At 35.1% G+C, this 14,102-nt stretch overlaps 2 protein-coding genes across 2 annotated transcripts; one reads left to right on the top strand and one right to left on the bottom strand.

Annotated features, from left to right (window-relative positions):
- Positions 1–1,544: 1,544 nt before the first annotated feature.
- LOC132626744 (uncharacterized) lies at positions 1,545–3,997 on the bottom strand. Its single transcript, XM_060341720.1, has 2 exons — positions 3,421–3,997; positions 1,545–2,108 (listed from the first exon to the last, which is right to left on the bottom strand). Exons 1-2 carry the CDS (start codon positions 3,730–3,732, stop codon positions 1,866–1,868), a joined length of 555 nt encoding a protein of 184 aa, XP_060197703.1. The 5' UTR covers positions 3,733–3,997; the 3' UTR covers positions 1,545–1,865.
- Positions 3,998–8,118: 4,121 nt separating this feature from the next.
- LOC132626743 (nuclear poly(A) polymerase 3-like) lies at positions 8,119–13,900 on the top strand. The gene is made up of 10 exons (XM_060341719.1): positions 8,119–8,652; positions 8,969–9,046; positions 9,808–9,915; positions 10,182–10,244; positions 10,318–10,479; positions 10,657–10,770; positions 11,303–11,364; positions 11,456–11,771; positions 11,986–12,150; positions 13,233–13,900. Exons 1-10 carry the CDS (start codon positions 8,461–8,463, stop codon positions 13,617–13,619), a joined length of 1,647 nt encoding a protein of 548 aa, XP_060197702.1. The 5' UTR covers positions 8,119–8,460; the 3' UTR covers positions 13,620–13,900.
- Positions 13,901–14,102: the final 202 nt, after the last annotated feature.

The following is a 14,102-nucleotide window of genomic DNA, read 5'->3' as shown; positions in this document are numbered from 1 at the left end:
TATTTTTGCTTATGCTAAGGAAGTCGTGAATCTTTGTGATTTTGATTTCTTTATAATTTTATTTCAGTCCATGCTTTTAGAGAAAGATTTGCGGCTAAGAGACAAGTAATATGTTTTATTTCCTTTTATTTTTCCCTTTCAGGGCTATGCAATCTTCTAGACGTTCTATTCAATGCATTTGTGAATTTAAATATCATGAGAATTTTTAAGAAATTTGACATATTTAAAAATCATTCTTTAGTCATTAGTGAGGTCAATTTCCTTAAATTTAGGAGTAGGTAAAATTCAGCGCTTTTAGCTTCTTACTGATATGTTAATTCAAATTTAAAAATATGATCTTTTAATTCAAATTTGTCAGTAATGATCGGGGATATAGTTTTTATCTTTTAAAAACATTATTTTCTAATTCATTTTTTTCAGAATTATTATTATTATTGTTGTTATTGTTATTATTGTCCTTTTTTCCGTTGAAGTTCCTTTTACTTCTCTTTAGAGGTCGGATAAAACACAAGAGGCCCAAAAGAGAGTAGAGGGAGGTCATAGGATTCCAAATCTGAAGCAGCTGTGGTTCTGTTGTGTCCTCTTCACCCACGGCTAGAGTCTCATCTTGGCCTAGAATATATCAGCAAAACCCAGTCAGTATTTGTCATACTATATACGTGTATATGTGTGTTTATTAATGAAAGAAGATGTGATATGACAGCAAAGAAAAAGAAACAACAATAGGAGATCGATTCCGCAATAATTGATCCAAATTCCAATAGTTGAAGATATAGATAAAAGAATCCCGTTAATGGCTATTCACAAGTTTGACTAGTAGCTATCATAAAAGGGGTAATTGACTAAGCCTGATGGACTACGAAAATCGAAAAAGAGCACCCCCACACCACGTCAAGTTAGTCTATTGAGAGCAAATGCAATCACAGGGTGAAAAATGTTAGTTGACTATACGTTGTGTTGCACTTCTTGATCCACGGGTAAATCTTTTTCTCATGGATTTCTTATTCATTTTAAGGTGTTTCATTTCATTTGCGACCCATCCAATTGGACAACAGCCACTGATACACCAAGTTTAAGACTTTTAAGTTTCCCGTCCCTTGTCAAAGATAATTTATTTGCAGTTGAGGCCTAAAAGCTCCTTTTAGCCCAATAAGGTCACTGGCCCAAGAATCAAGGTCCATTAAGATCCAACACAACTTAATTAAGCCCATTGAGCTTATCTTTGACCATTTCTCATCTTCTGTGGGCTCGAGAAAAGCCAGCAAGCACCAGACTAAGAGCCCGTTTCGATTGGCTTATAAGTTGCTTATAAGCTGTTTTCAGCTTTTCTGAGTGTTTGGCTGGCTAGCTTAAAGTCATTTTGTGCTTAAAATAAGCTCAAAAAAATAATTGGGCCCATTTGACTTAGCTTATCTAAAACAGCTTATAAGCCAAAAAAAATAAGTTAGACTACCCCAACTTATTTTTTTTAGCTCCAAACAGGCTCTAAGAGCACCACCAGATGCATAGAATAGCAATAATTGTAGGTAATAAACTGAACAGTGTTTAAACTAAGTCCACCAAATATATTTGCATCAAATAGCATCCAGCAGACTAACGAAGGTTAACAACTAGAAACACACATACAGTAACTTGCAGCTAAACTAGAACCAAAGTTCTTATACAAAACTAAACTAAACTGGAGTCACAATCGTAGTACCCCAACTTCACTATGCAAAATCCAGAGGAGATTAAAACTAAAACTACAAGAACCATCATCATACATGAAGTCTTTCTATAGAGGTATTTGTTTTTGATTAAAACAAAAGAGAGGAAAAGATGGGGGATTGACCTCTATACCAAGGGTCAGCCAGATGGGCCAAGCCCTATCGTTTAGATGGTCTTTCATCATCCTCTCCGCCATCATCATCATCGTCATCATCATCTTTGCCTGATCTCTTCCTCTTTGGTGGGGCCTCCACCTTCCCACTGGTGTCTTCATCATCATCCTCTTCTTCCTCCTCGAAAGGCTCTTCCTCACCATTTTCTTCTGGTTCAAAATCACTAGCATCTTCTTCTTCCTCGGGACGGGCCACTGGCCTAACAAGATACTCCGTCCCAAGATCCCCCTGCCATACAGTTCAGAACAATATATCAGTGGACAAATATCGTCCCATCATCTCTAGCCAGAACACATAAAAGGAAATGAGTTCATGACATTTCACGTGATTTGAGTGCAAGCTTAACAAACTTCATTAGTAGAAAATTCTCTCACTTGGCAGCGAAGGGAATAATAATCAACTATTAGGTAAACAAGAAGTCAACAACCCTTCTGTTAGTTTCTCAAAACGAAAAGGTAACAACAACCTAATACGCAAACAAATCTAAATTTCAAGTAAAAAAACATACTACAAGTTAAGAGAATACCAAGGCTAAAACAACCGAGCTGATAATCATATGATTGTCAGACATAAATTTAGCCCAAAAAGGAAATCACAACCTCTTGGATTAATACAAGAGAGAAAGAGAAACCTTGCCCTTGAAAAGCACTATACAGGCTCTAATCATCTCACTAGTATGCAGCTATCGTGCAGGATGCAAAAAACCCACAATACGAAAAAATCCACAACAGAAGGGCCTTTTGTCACGGAAAAAGTTCATAAAAATTTTATTCGAAGCTAATTTTCATAAAACTACCAGTTTTGTTTTTTTCATATTACAGTGTGAAATAGAAAATGGACTATCAATTCAAAATCAGCAAATAATTTTCTTCCCCATTGAAAGAATCTCAGGGGGGAAATCGTAAAAGTACTTTTTATAAAGAGGAAAAAAAAATGGGACTTCTACAGCATAGAGGATTTTTTTAAAAGGTCATGGAGAGAAGCACCAGCCACAAAAATTTCCGGATTCATCAGATCTGTAACTAAGTCTGTCTCACCAAAAACTCAAAAAATTTAAAGTTCATATCCAAAACTAAAAATAAATAAAAAAAGTTATCCAGAAACTTCTTCCCTTCAAACAAACATAACAAAACAGCAGATTGCCAAATAAATCCAAATTTAACAATTTTAGCCTAGAACTGTCAAAACAACCACAGATCTGCGTAATTTCAACATTGAAACTGAAACTAATACAAGCAAAGCGTTATTTACACTAAACAAACAACTAAAAGTGATGAAATAGAACAGATCTGAGAAACTTCAACAACAACAATCGAAGAACACATACAAAAAAATACTTACAAACCAAATTAATAACATATACATCAAGCATATCATAAGCAAAGTGTTATTTACCTTAAAGAAACAACTAAAAGTGCTGAAATAAAGCAGATCCGTGAAATTTCAGGACGAAAAATCGAAGAACACATACAAAACAAGCATACATACCAACCAAAACATCAAGTCTATCATATGAAAAGAGGTAATTTCTATTAATTACCTCATCTTCTTCTACTTCAGCTTCTTCCTCATCCTCATCCTCATCATCGTCGTCGTCGTCGTCGTCATCACTGTCACCTTCATCATCCTCATCATCTTCATCATCCTCGTCGTCCTCATCATCATCGTCATCTACAGAGTGAACTTGTGGACCACTACCTGAGCTCTGTGTCACCTCTTTCTCATCATCATCATCCTCCTCCTCCTCTTCCACGTCATCATCACCATCCTCAGCATCCACTTCCTTATCTTCAACTTCTTCATGAGTTATTGTTGCTTCCTCAAACTCTCGTTCATCGTTGACGATAGCCATATCTCAAAGATTTCTTTTCCTTTTTTTTTTTTTTAGCAGAAAAGTTAAAATTAAATTTTACAGAATTTTTTGTTTGAAGAGAAAAAAGTGGGAATAGAGAAAGGATCTTCTTCGTTCTTTCTGGGTAGCTATGCAGACGGTTTCATCTAGACCGTTGAATCAGGGAATAACGCGGATTGATGACGTGTCGTGTGATCTAATGGCTGTAAGTAGGTCTTATAGTGTTTCTACGAGTGTGAATAGTTTGCGGCGCGCTGTATACCATTTTTCTTGTGATTTTTGCTGGTCACGTGATTTGCGCCTGATAGAGAATCTAGGGTTATGTTTTTCTGTTAGAGATATTTTTCTACCTGATAGAAAATTGTGTGGCTCACATCAAATTCATTTTTGGGCTACCTTATGTTTTAATATTTGGCCAAATTTTTTTAAGGTAAAAGCATTTTCATTTTAAAAATATTGAGGTATTTGACCAAGAAAGAAATGATTTGGGGAAGTAAAAAAAGCAGTTTTTCTATTGTTGAATAAATTATAAATTTCTATTTTCTAAGAAGTAAAAGTACGAAATTATTAATTTTTTTTTAAAATATCCATAGCATAAATTTATACTTACCAAACTATTTATCTTTCAATTAAATATAATCTTTTGAGTTTGTGAAACAATATCTCCTTCACCTTTTGAAAGAAATAATAAACCTCCTTGATTTTAAATTAACGGCTAAAAATAAATTAGAGCATTACATCTGTATTTAAAATGTCAATGATAGTCCTCAATTAACAAGGATAACATTTACTTTTTTCAGTAGTTAAGAAATTTAAGCAATTGTATTGTACTGTACTATATAAAATTTTAAATTTTTATACCTTTATTTTCTCTCTTGTAGCTCTTCTTTTGATTTTCAAAACCTCGTTTTATTTCATGGAATATTCTTTTTGTTGAACTTTAAATTTATCTTGATCCGTCCTGTAACTTGTATTATTGCAATTATTGAAATACTTCAAAAAGTCAATTTTGTTTGATACGTTATTTTATTTTCAGGTCATTTCACATATTTAAAGGTGTAATTATTTGTTCAAAATATTTCAATATTAGTTATTTTGAAAATAAAATGTAAAATTTCGAATGGATATATAATTTATAGGGGACATAATATTATAAAATTTTGAAATCACCTGAAAGTGTTAATTAAAGTGGTTTTTATTTTATGCAAAAGATGAATGCAATGTCGTATTATTTATTTTAGCTCAAAAGTACGTTAAATGAAATTAAACATTTCTATACAATACATCGGGTACTTTTAGTTATTCTTTTGATTTTTAGATAAATATATAATAGGTGATCATAATTGAAGGTCATTCTTGACATTTTAAATTACATGCAATGATTCAACTCAATTTTAACTATTGATTATGAGCAAGAGGGTTTATTAGCCCATTCAAAAGATATAGGGGTATTGTTTTTCATATTTAAAAGGTTAAGGGGGTTAAAGACCTTATTTGTTTGCACTTAATGAATGTCTTAGTCTTAATAATTCAAATCTCAGTCATTAAGGTCTCATTTGTTTTTTGTTTACACTTAATGGAGGTCTGAGTCTGAATCTGAATGATTCAGATATTAAGTCATAATGCATTTGTTTACATTAAGATTTTAAGCACTTATTTGGTCTGAATGGATCTTTTCATTAAGATCTTGAACAAAGTCTTAGGCCTCATTTGTTTTTATTTAGATTAAGACGTCTGAATCTGAATACACATCTGAATATTAAGATGTGTGTTAAGATCCTGATGTCTAGATCTGAATGTGCATCTGAATATTAAGATGTGGTTTCTAGATCTGAATACTGAATGATTAAGACTATTTATTTTCAATATCTGAATGTGAAAGTGAAATCACACTATATCAGTAAGATATTATAAAAATCCCATTTCAGCAAAATAAGTTTATTTTTTCGATAGAAAATACTTTATATTTGATAAAAACTTTAATCTATCTGAAATGCAAATTAAATTTATACATCAATATAAAAGGTAATATGATTGTTTTAAAATTCAACATAAGTTAATCTTTTAATGAAAAAATAAATTATCCAAAACAAAATCTTGTTCCACTTCAAACACTCAAGTATATGATAATTTAAATAATTAACTATAAAACAATCTGATCAAATTCTAACGTTTAAACACTATAAAAGTATTTCAAATAATGAAAATATAAAACTCTCAGGGGTCATTTGGTACAGGGTATAAGGTGGATATCCCAGTACTAATTTTGGATTTAATTTTGTACCATGTTTGATAGAAGGTAGGGATAAATTTATACATTCTACCAAAAAAGTATAAAATGAAGCCCGTACTCAATCCTATTAACCTTGGGATTATTTTATGCCACCTTTTATATAGGATAAATTTATCTTAGGATTATAATCCTGGGATTATAATATCGGAATAATTCAGTCCGCGTACCAAACGACCCCTCAAGTATTTCCTCTTCTTTGCATTAGGTGAAGTGCAAGTTCTTCACGCATATTGTGCATTATCTGCGAATCTCCAGCTATTCAACTAGGTCTATTTGTTTCATCTAACACTTCTTCGTGTTTTCCTTCTTCCTTATTAAATATTTTTGAGGTAAATCATATTGATTAAACAACTCATCATTTATACGATCCTTCCTGATAAAGTTATGAACTGCAAAACATGCAACAACAACATCTCTCTGGACATCAATAGAATATGGAGGCATCTTATCCGAAATCGAAAATCTTGCTTTCAAAACTCCATAAGAACGTTTGATAACATTTATGAGTTGTGCATGAGCATGATTAAACTTTTCGTCCTTGTTATGGCCCGCCTATGATGATAATCCCCTAACCAATATCGACATTACGATACGGTGCTAGAAATCCTCGAGTGTTTAGATATGCCGCATCATATGGATAATACTTATTTGTCATTAAAATAAAGCCACAAAGTCATATAAGGAATTCGGGTCCAAAAGGTCAACCTAAAACCCCAGAGATCAAAACGGTAATTTATCATGAAATCAGGTTCAACCTAGTCAAATAAGTACTCTACAGGGTCGCATGAATTACATGTTCATTAGTGATGATGTTGTGCCAGAATTTCCTCATGTTAAACGTCTTTCTGGTCATCCATGATGCCTGTTGGGGTGCCTCCATCTCCATCAGTCTCTGTCCTTTTATGTAATAAGTATGAATTCAAGTGATCCATAACTTTTATTTGTTCTGACTCAAAGCCCAGAGAAGTTTACAAATTGCTGCCTGATTTCAGATATTCAAATTAGTAATGTTCAGGCCTCCTGCCTTTTTTGGAAAACAAATCTTATCCCAAGCCACTAATGCCCTCTTGGAGATATCTGCTTGACCTGTCCACAAATAAATTCTACATGCAACCTCAATAAGCTTAATGGCTCTTTGTGGGAGTAGGAAAAGTTGTGACCAATATGCTTGCACTCCAAACAGAACAGAACGAATGAGTTGGAGCCTACCAGCACAGGACAATTCTTTAGCCATCCAATTATTAATTCTTGAAGTAATCTTGTCTACCAGTGGTTTACATTGTAGAACTGTAAGCCTTTTAGTGGATTAGGAAACTCCTAATTATTTGAAAGAGAGTTCACCTATTTCATACCCCAGCACAATCAAAATCTCAGTCCTATCCTCATCTTCTACACCTTCAAAGTACACTTGACTCTTGTTCAGATTAGCCTTCAGACTTTCAGAAAATAGATTGAACTTCTCTCTAAGCAGTAGCACCGAGCCAACATCCCCTCTAGTAAACATGAGCAAGTCATTTGCAAAGCACAAATGTACTATATTCAACTTCTGTCACTTTGGATGATAGTTGAAATCAGGCAATTCCTTCAGTGTCGGTAAGCATCTATTTAAATAATCCATCACCATGACAAACACGTAAAGTGATATGGGATCACCTTGTCTTAACTCTCGCTAAGCATCTACTTATTTTTGAATCCATTATTTTTTCTCTCTCTTTACTTAATTAACAGGATGATAGAAAAAGCCACTGAAATTCAAAGCTTGACACTACACTATTCAAATAATTAGCTTTAAACTCTCTCTAGAGAACCTTAATCGTTAAGATTAGAATTAACCTGTTAGGATTAGACGGACAATGGCTCATGCTAATTAGGATGGAATACACAAAGGGAGTTGAATATATTTCAACTAAATAAGCTAGTTTTCAGTTTATTATTGTTTTCTTTCTTTATTTAGGTCTTGAATAAGATTCCGGATATTCTTTCCCTCACCACCCCCCTCCCCAACCCCCCCCCCCCCAAAAAAAAAAAAAAAACAAAAAGAGAGATATCTAGAACCTAAAATATACTAATCACATTCATGATTCATCAAATATAAGTTTTCCTTTTAATTAAGATGATGTGTAACACACACATAGGTGTCAAAATTTGAAATGATGACACTTTGCCCCTATAGCATCTTAACGTTTTCACCTCTAACCACACACCAAAAGAATTCCTGTTTCTTTCATTCCCCGGTTTTCATACTCATTACCAAAATTCACAACACAAGTACAGATCACCATAATTCTTTCTTCGTATTCTTCACCTAACAGAATTGTTTCCAAAGCTTTTTTTTCAATAAGGGGTTTTGTTTATTTCCCTTTACCCTTTCTTACTTGAAAAGACTCAAGAGTCAAGATACTTTCATCTTCTTGAATTCAATTAAAGATTTGTGCATGGAATTTGGCAATCTTGTAAAGCAACAATTAATTGTTGATCCTGGACATGTGAATTATCCGTTTGTACAGCCAATTGGGTTGCATCCAAATTCGAATCTTGATTCATCAGTGCCTCAGGTTATGGGTTTTCGGCGAAACTTAGATGTGATTCTAAGAACAGAGATGGAAAGGTCAATGTCTCTGTTTCAGGTTTGTATATTCTTGTCCCATCAAATGTTTGACACTTCTTTTTGAATAAACTTTCGTTGCTAATTCAGACTAGATCAATTCTTTTTTGTTGTTAACACTGAAATTTATATATACTGAAGAAGTACCATAATTTGCAATTCTCCTCATTGTAAGAGTACATTTTTGTTATGTCCCACATCGGTACTGGTATGTGCTTGGTGTGGCTGAGAGTGCCAACTTTGTGGCTGTGTGTATTATTGTTCTAATTTCCTTTTTCTTCTCCCCTACCCTCAATACTGATGTGCTTTCTGTTTAATGTGGCTTTGTTTATAAGCAGATGATGGGCGATGAGGATTTAGTGCCCTCTCCAGAGGAGGAAATAAAGAGGAGAAATGCTATTCACAAGCTCAAACAGGTACTTCCTTTAGAAATCACTGTGCAGGTCAACAAGGAATTACTCCCTCCTTTCCAAAAGAAATGTCGTTTTCGCTCATTTCACGCCCATTAAGAAAAATAATAAATACAAGGGATAGTTAACTAAGTTACCCCTTTTTTTGAGAATTGAGCACTATTAAGAAGAAGTAGTATAGTTGGAAACAACTACTACTATTTTTGTCTTGAATTCCTAAAGCGACAATTATTTTGGGACATGTTTCTTTTGCTGAAGTGACACTTATTTTGGGACGGAGGGAGTATCTTTTTGATAGGTTTCTGGAATCCATGAATCATATTGCAAGAAAAGAGCTATCTAAAGAATGAAAACAAGATGGAGTAGTAAATTAATTTGTAAAATAAATGTGCCAAAGAATAAGATATGGAAATAAAACAACAAAACAAAATAAGCTTCACCTGTTACTCGTGATTCGTCAGAGTTTTTCATGTTGTTTTTACAACAACAACTATGCCTCGGTCCCAAACAAGTTGGGTGGCTGTAAATCCTCACTAATCATGTTACTCCATTTAAACTCATCTCAAGCCAATGTTGTATAAAATAAAAATAAAGAGTACTAGAAGTTCTTTATATATTTTAATGACATATACATTTCTAAAAGGTTAAACAACTCCCAGAAGTGCTAGTTGTTTCTCTATTATGTAAATTCCGTACCAGAGAGCTGATTTTTCTCTTGGCAACAGTGATTAACTTGGTTACATTGTTTGTTTGTTTTCCTTTATCAGATAGTGAAGGAATGGGTTAAGACAGTGGCTTACCATCGCGGTCTCCCGAAAAGATACCTCAGGTTTGCCTCTGGCACAATATTGACATCTGGATCATATGGTCTAGGAGTAAGTCTTTATCCATTACTTGACAGTTCCCTTTCTTTTGTTTCATTGGAGAATGCAGTAGTACGATGGCAGATTTGTGGATAATAATTTCTGTTCTTGTTATCAAGCTGACATTTTCGTGTTGCAAAATGCAGTTCTACTTTAACCAGTAATTGAACACTATAGATCCACGCCCTGGGAGAATGCAATTTACTTGTTACTTCACTTCCACTTTTAAAATCAAAGCAGCAGTTTCCTCATGTTCTGACTTGTTTTATTCTCTTCAGGTTCATAATTCGGAGTCAGATATTGATGCATTGTGTGTTGGACCGTGCTTTGCAACAATAGCAGTGAGTCCTTTTCTTATTAGCTTCTTTGGATCTGATTGAGGTTGTGCAGATTTTGATCTGTATATCATTTTAGGAAGACTTTTTCATTGTTCTGCACAACATGCTCGCGAGCAGACCGGAAGTATCAGATATCCACTGTGTCAAAGGTGCAAAGGTTCCTCTGATGCGATTCAAATTTGATGGGATCTCTATTGATCTTCCATATGCACGACTGAAAGTAATATCTATACCTGGGGTGAGTTTACACTTATATTGTTGTTATTGTGATCAATAGTCAATAGTGAGTATCCATAGCAGGTCACGACACCTCAAACCTGCTCATTTGAAAACAAAGTTCTCATAAATGTCTTTCTCTAATATATGATTTCTGAATGAATTGTTACATCATATTAGCATTCACTGATATGGTCAGGATGTGGATGTATTCAACCCATTCTTCCTTAAGAATATTGATGATACGAGCTGGAAAAGTCTGTCCGGTGTACGTGCAAATAGGAGAATCCTTCAACTTGTGCCAAATGTAGAGGTAAGTAATGGTTCCAAATAGTTAATTCTTTCAGTTTGTGTAGTTAATCTAGGAGAGTGGTGTTTTATTTACTAAAACTAGAAAACAGACATGAAGAATTTACTTGACTTGTGGTTTTACTGATTGAAATACTCTTTCTTCATAACTTTGTTTAAGTTATGGTTCACTTAACTTTATGGAGATTGTAGTGATGTACAATTCTGAATTCTGAACTCTTACCCGAGGCACTTCATGAGTTTGATTATGGTCATATGAAGTCAAGAAAGAGGCTTTAGAAACTTTGAGTTAGTTGATAAATCAGTCACCATCAACTTTTTGAGATATGATGTATGGAGAAGAACTTATTTGAAGATACTCTAGTAGTTGGAACTTACCTGCGAATATTGATTCTTCTGTAGTTGAATACAACGATTAGCCTGTTCTCGTTTTGGGATATTCTTGGGCTGTGTCAGTATGCTAAAGTTCTTAATTGGTGCTCCTTAGTCAGAATTACCGTGACTTACATAGTTGAATTTGTGGTGATATCCTACAGATATTCCAGGCAGTTCTGCGTTCTGTTAAACTATGGGCCAAGAAACGTGGAGTTATGGGAATGTAAGGATTGTGGACTTTTTATCCTGCTTCTCTATTTTAAAGTTTCACTCTGACCAAACTTCATCTTGATCATGAAATAAAACTAATGAAGAAATAACCTGCAGTTGCTCGGATTCTTTGGAGGAGTTCACTTAGCAGTACTTTCAGCATTCATCTGTCAAAGGCATCCAACAGCCAGCTTGAGTGCACTTATTTTTGTTTTCTTCAAGACATTTGCCTTTTGGCATTGGCCGACTCCAGTAGTTTTACAAGATGGAGTTGCTTGGCCAGTTATTCCCACTGATAAAGTTTTGTGGATGCCAATCCAGTTACCGTGTAGCCCATATGAATTTTGTCATTCAAACGTTGTCAGAAGTACATTTTTAAAAATCAAGAATGAGTTCATTAGAGGGCATATGCTGACTAAGGTATGCCACTTTTGGTATTGATTTATTGATAACTGTGTCCTAATTAAATCTTTAATGCTTCCTTTTCACCCTTTATTTGTGAGCTTGTCCCTTCTTGTTGGTTGAAGGATTTTTGGGACTCAATAATCATGTTGCAAATGTGCCCCCCCCCCCCACCCACCCACCCCTCCAAGCTCTTCCTTTCCCCACTCACCGCATGTTGTCTTCACTGCAGGATATGTTAAGGCCAGATTTTGATTGGAACGTCCTGTTTGAGCCCTTTCCTTATCCAAGAAAATATGGAAAATTTGTCAAAATTTTCCTCTCAACTTCTGATAAAGATGAGCTAGGTGATTGGGTGGGTTGTGTCAAGTCACGCTTTCGCAGCCTAATTATCAAAGTATGTGACCTGCCAACTGACTTATTGTTTCTCTGTCGTTCAACTCTCTTAGCTTTCGTCAAACATGAATCATCTATATGTCATTTTGCATAGTTTGACCTCTTACTAGAAAAAAGAATATTAGCAAAGGTGACGCACAATAAGCTTTTGTGGAAACCTGCTGAACTATATAGATTCAGTATAATCCAATATGTTGTGGATAAGTAATTATGCCTTCTTGTAACACAATATTGAATCTTCTGGTATAGGCAATTCACCTGCTAGAGCACTTAGCTATATCATTTTATGTAATCCAATAGGCTGAGGGTAAGTGAAGTGATTATGTTATGCGGTTGACTTCCAATAATGCATGGTGAGATATGATTCTTTTTGACAATCACACTCGTCTTTATTTTGGTGCATGATGACGATTATTTGAGAAATCTTTGTGTAAGGTTTATGATGATACTCAGGGTCGAGATTTTTAGTTCAGAAACTTTGTTAATGGAAACTTGATATAATCTTTAAGCGTTGGGGAGAAGAAATCATTGACTGCATGGCGGAGATTATTGTAGATTAATTTACCTCTTTAAAGGGTGTAACGGCTTGTCCAAATTTCATAAATATCCTCATTGCGATAAGGAGTACTTTATAAACATGTGAAGACAGCTTAGATGTCATTTGATCAAGGAAAAGGGGGCTGTATCTTTGTTTGTTTCTTTTCTTTTCGAGACATCAAGTAGAAAACTACTTGGTGTTGTCAAAGTTCTGGTAGTGGTATTGTATCTTTCGTCCATCTTATTTGTAGCATCTGGATTCTGAATCTAGTCTTATATCTAAATAAAGCATTGGCGTACATATTGAACTAACGAGGCTAGTAAATTATCTAAGTTTTGAGAATACTGCTACATGGTTGACTAGAGATGTGATGAGAGTTACTTGATACTTGATCTTTTTTCTACCCAGTTTCTTGGAGTCTTTGCCTGGTTTTTCTGGCAACGCATAAAGCAATCTCCTTTGACAAGTAGTTCTATTTTCTATGTTATTTTTATTTCATGTTGCAAGTGTTGTATCTTGACGCTCCTTCCTTGCTTGGTTGGCAGCTGGAGGAGTTGCTGGGATTTTGTGACCCCAACCCAACAGAGTATGTTGACGTAGATGCATCGGAGCCGAATGCCGTCTTCTATTGGGGATTACCACCTGCTAGGACCGATATGATAGATATAGTTCACGTGGAGGAAGAGTTCTTGAAGAGCACGAAGAACGTCTATCAAGGTCCAAGTGGGAAGATGAAGTTATCAGTTGTGCATGCTGATTGGTTACCTCAGAAGGCCCACTTTGCTAGTGAACGTCGGAGTGCAAAGCCATGTTGGAGGACTGTGAAGAGCAATCAGCGAATAATTCCTGCATACTACAAATACCAACCCATCTGTGTCGACGGATATTTGACCGCAAATGCAAGGCCTGAGTACCCAAGTGCTGGCGGTTAGGCTGCTGCCCTCCCTTCTGGTTTCTGCTCTTCTGTTGTTTGGTCTTCCGCAGTGTGAATAGGTTTAACACATTACTCAGTTTGTGTTCGTGGTCAGTACAGAGAAGATTGACAATTGTACATTTTGAGTTGTGTTACTTGTACATCACCTGAGAGTGTAAATGCTTTTGCTCTTGAAAAACAGATTGAAGAAATGAACATGTGCCCATGAAAAATGAGTCATATGGCAGATCTCTTGTTATTTGATGGATCGAATGTTGAGGCTTGTGTTCTCTTGCTCCAGTATTGCCCGTGCTGCTTGGTTTTACTAGCTTGTACTTGTCAAATCTGCATTTGTGTATTGAACTCAACCCCCACCCCCGCCCTCTCCTTTTCACCTTATGCTTTGGTAAGTAATGTAATAGATCTCGGGCTAGGGATGAGTGACGCTTGAGCCCATCTTTTTGGGATTCCTTTAATAGACAAAGTTACACATTTGGTCGGT

Source organism: Lycium barbarum, chromosome 2 (assembly GCF_019175385.1).
Source record: "Lycium barbarum isolate Lr01 chromosome 2, ASM1917538v2, whole genome shotgun sequence".
NCBI lineage: Eukaryota > Viridiplantae > Streptophyta > Magnoliopsida > Solanales > Solanaceae > Lycium > Lycium barbarum.
This window is presented reverse-complemented; position numbering and strand designations above follow the sequence as displayed.

Excerpts from the sequence above, each read along its gene's own strand:
- LOC132626743 (XM_060341719.1), top strand. The coding sequence starts at position 8,461 with ATGGAATTTGGCAATCTTGTAAAGCAACAATTAATTGTTGATCCTGGA. Across the intron at positions 9,047-9,807 it reads CTATTCACAAGCTCAAACAG|ATAGTGAAGGAATGGGTTAA; the intron begins GTACTTCCTTTA and ends TTCCTTTATCAG. Across the intron at positions 10,245-10,317 it reads CGTGCTTTGCAACAATAGCA|GAAGACTTTTTCATTGTTCT; the intron begins GTGAGTCCTTTT and ends ATATCATTTTAG.
- LOC132626744 (XM_060341720.1), bottom strand. The coding sequence starts at position 3,732 with ATGGCTATCGTCAACGATGAACGAGAGTTTGAGGAAGCAACAATAACT. Across the intron at positions 2,109-3,420 it reads CTGAAGTAGAAGAAGATGAG|GGGGATCTTGGGACGGAGTA; the intron begins GTAATTAATAGA and ends ACTGTATGGCAG.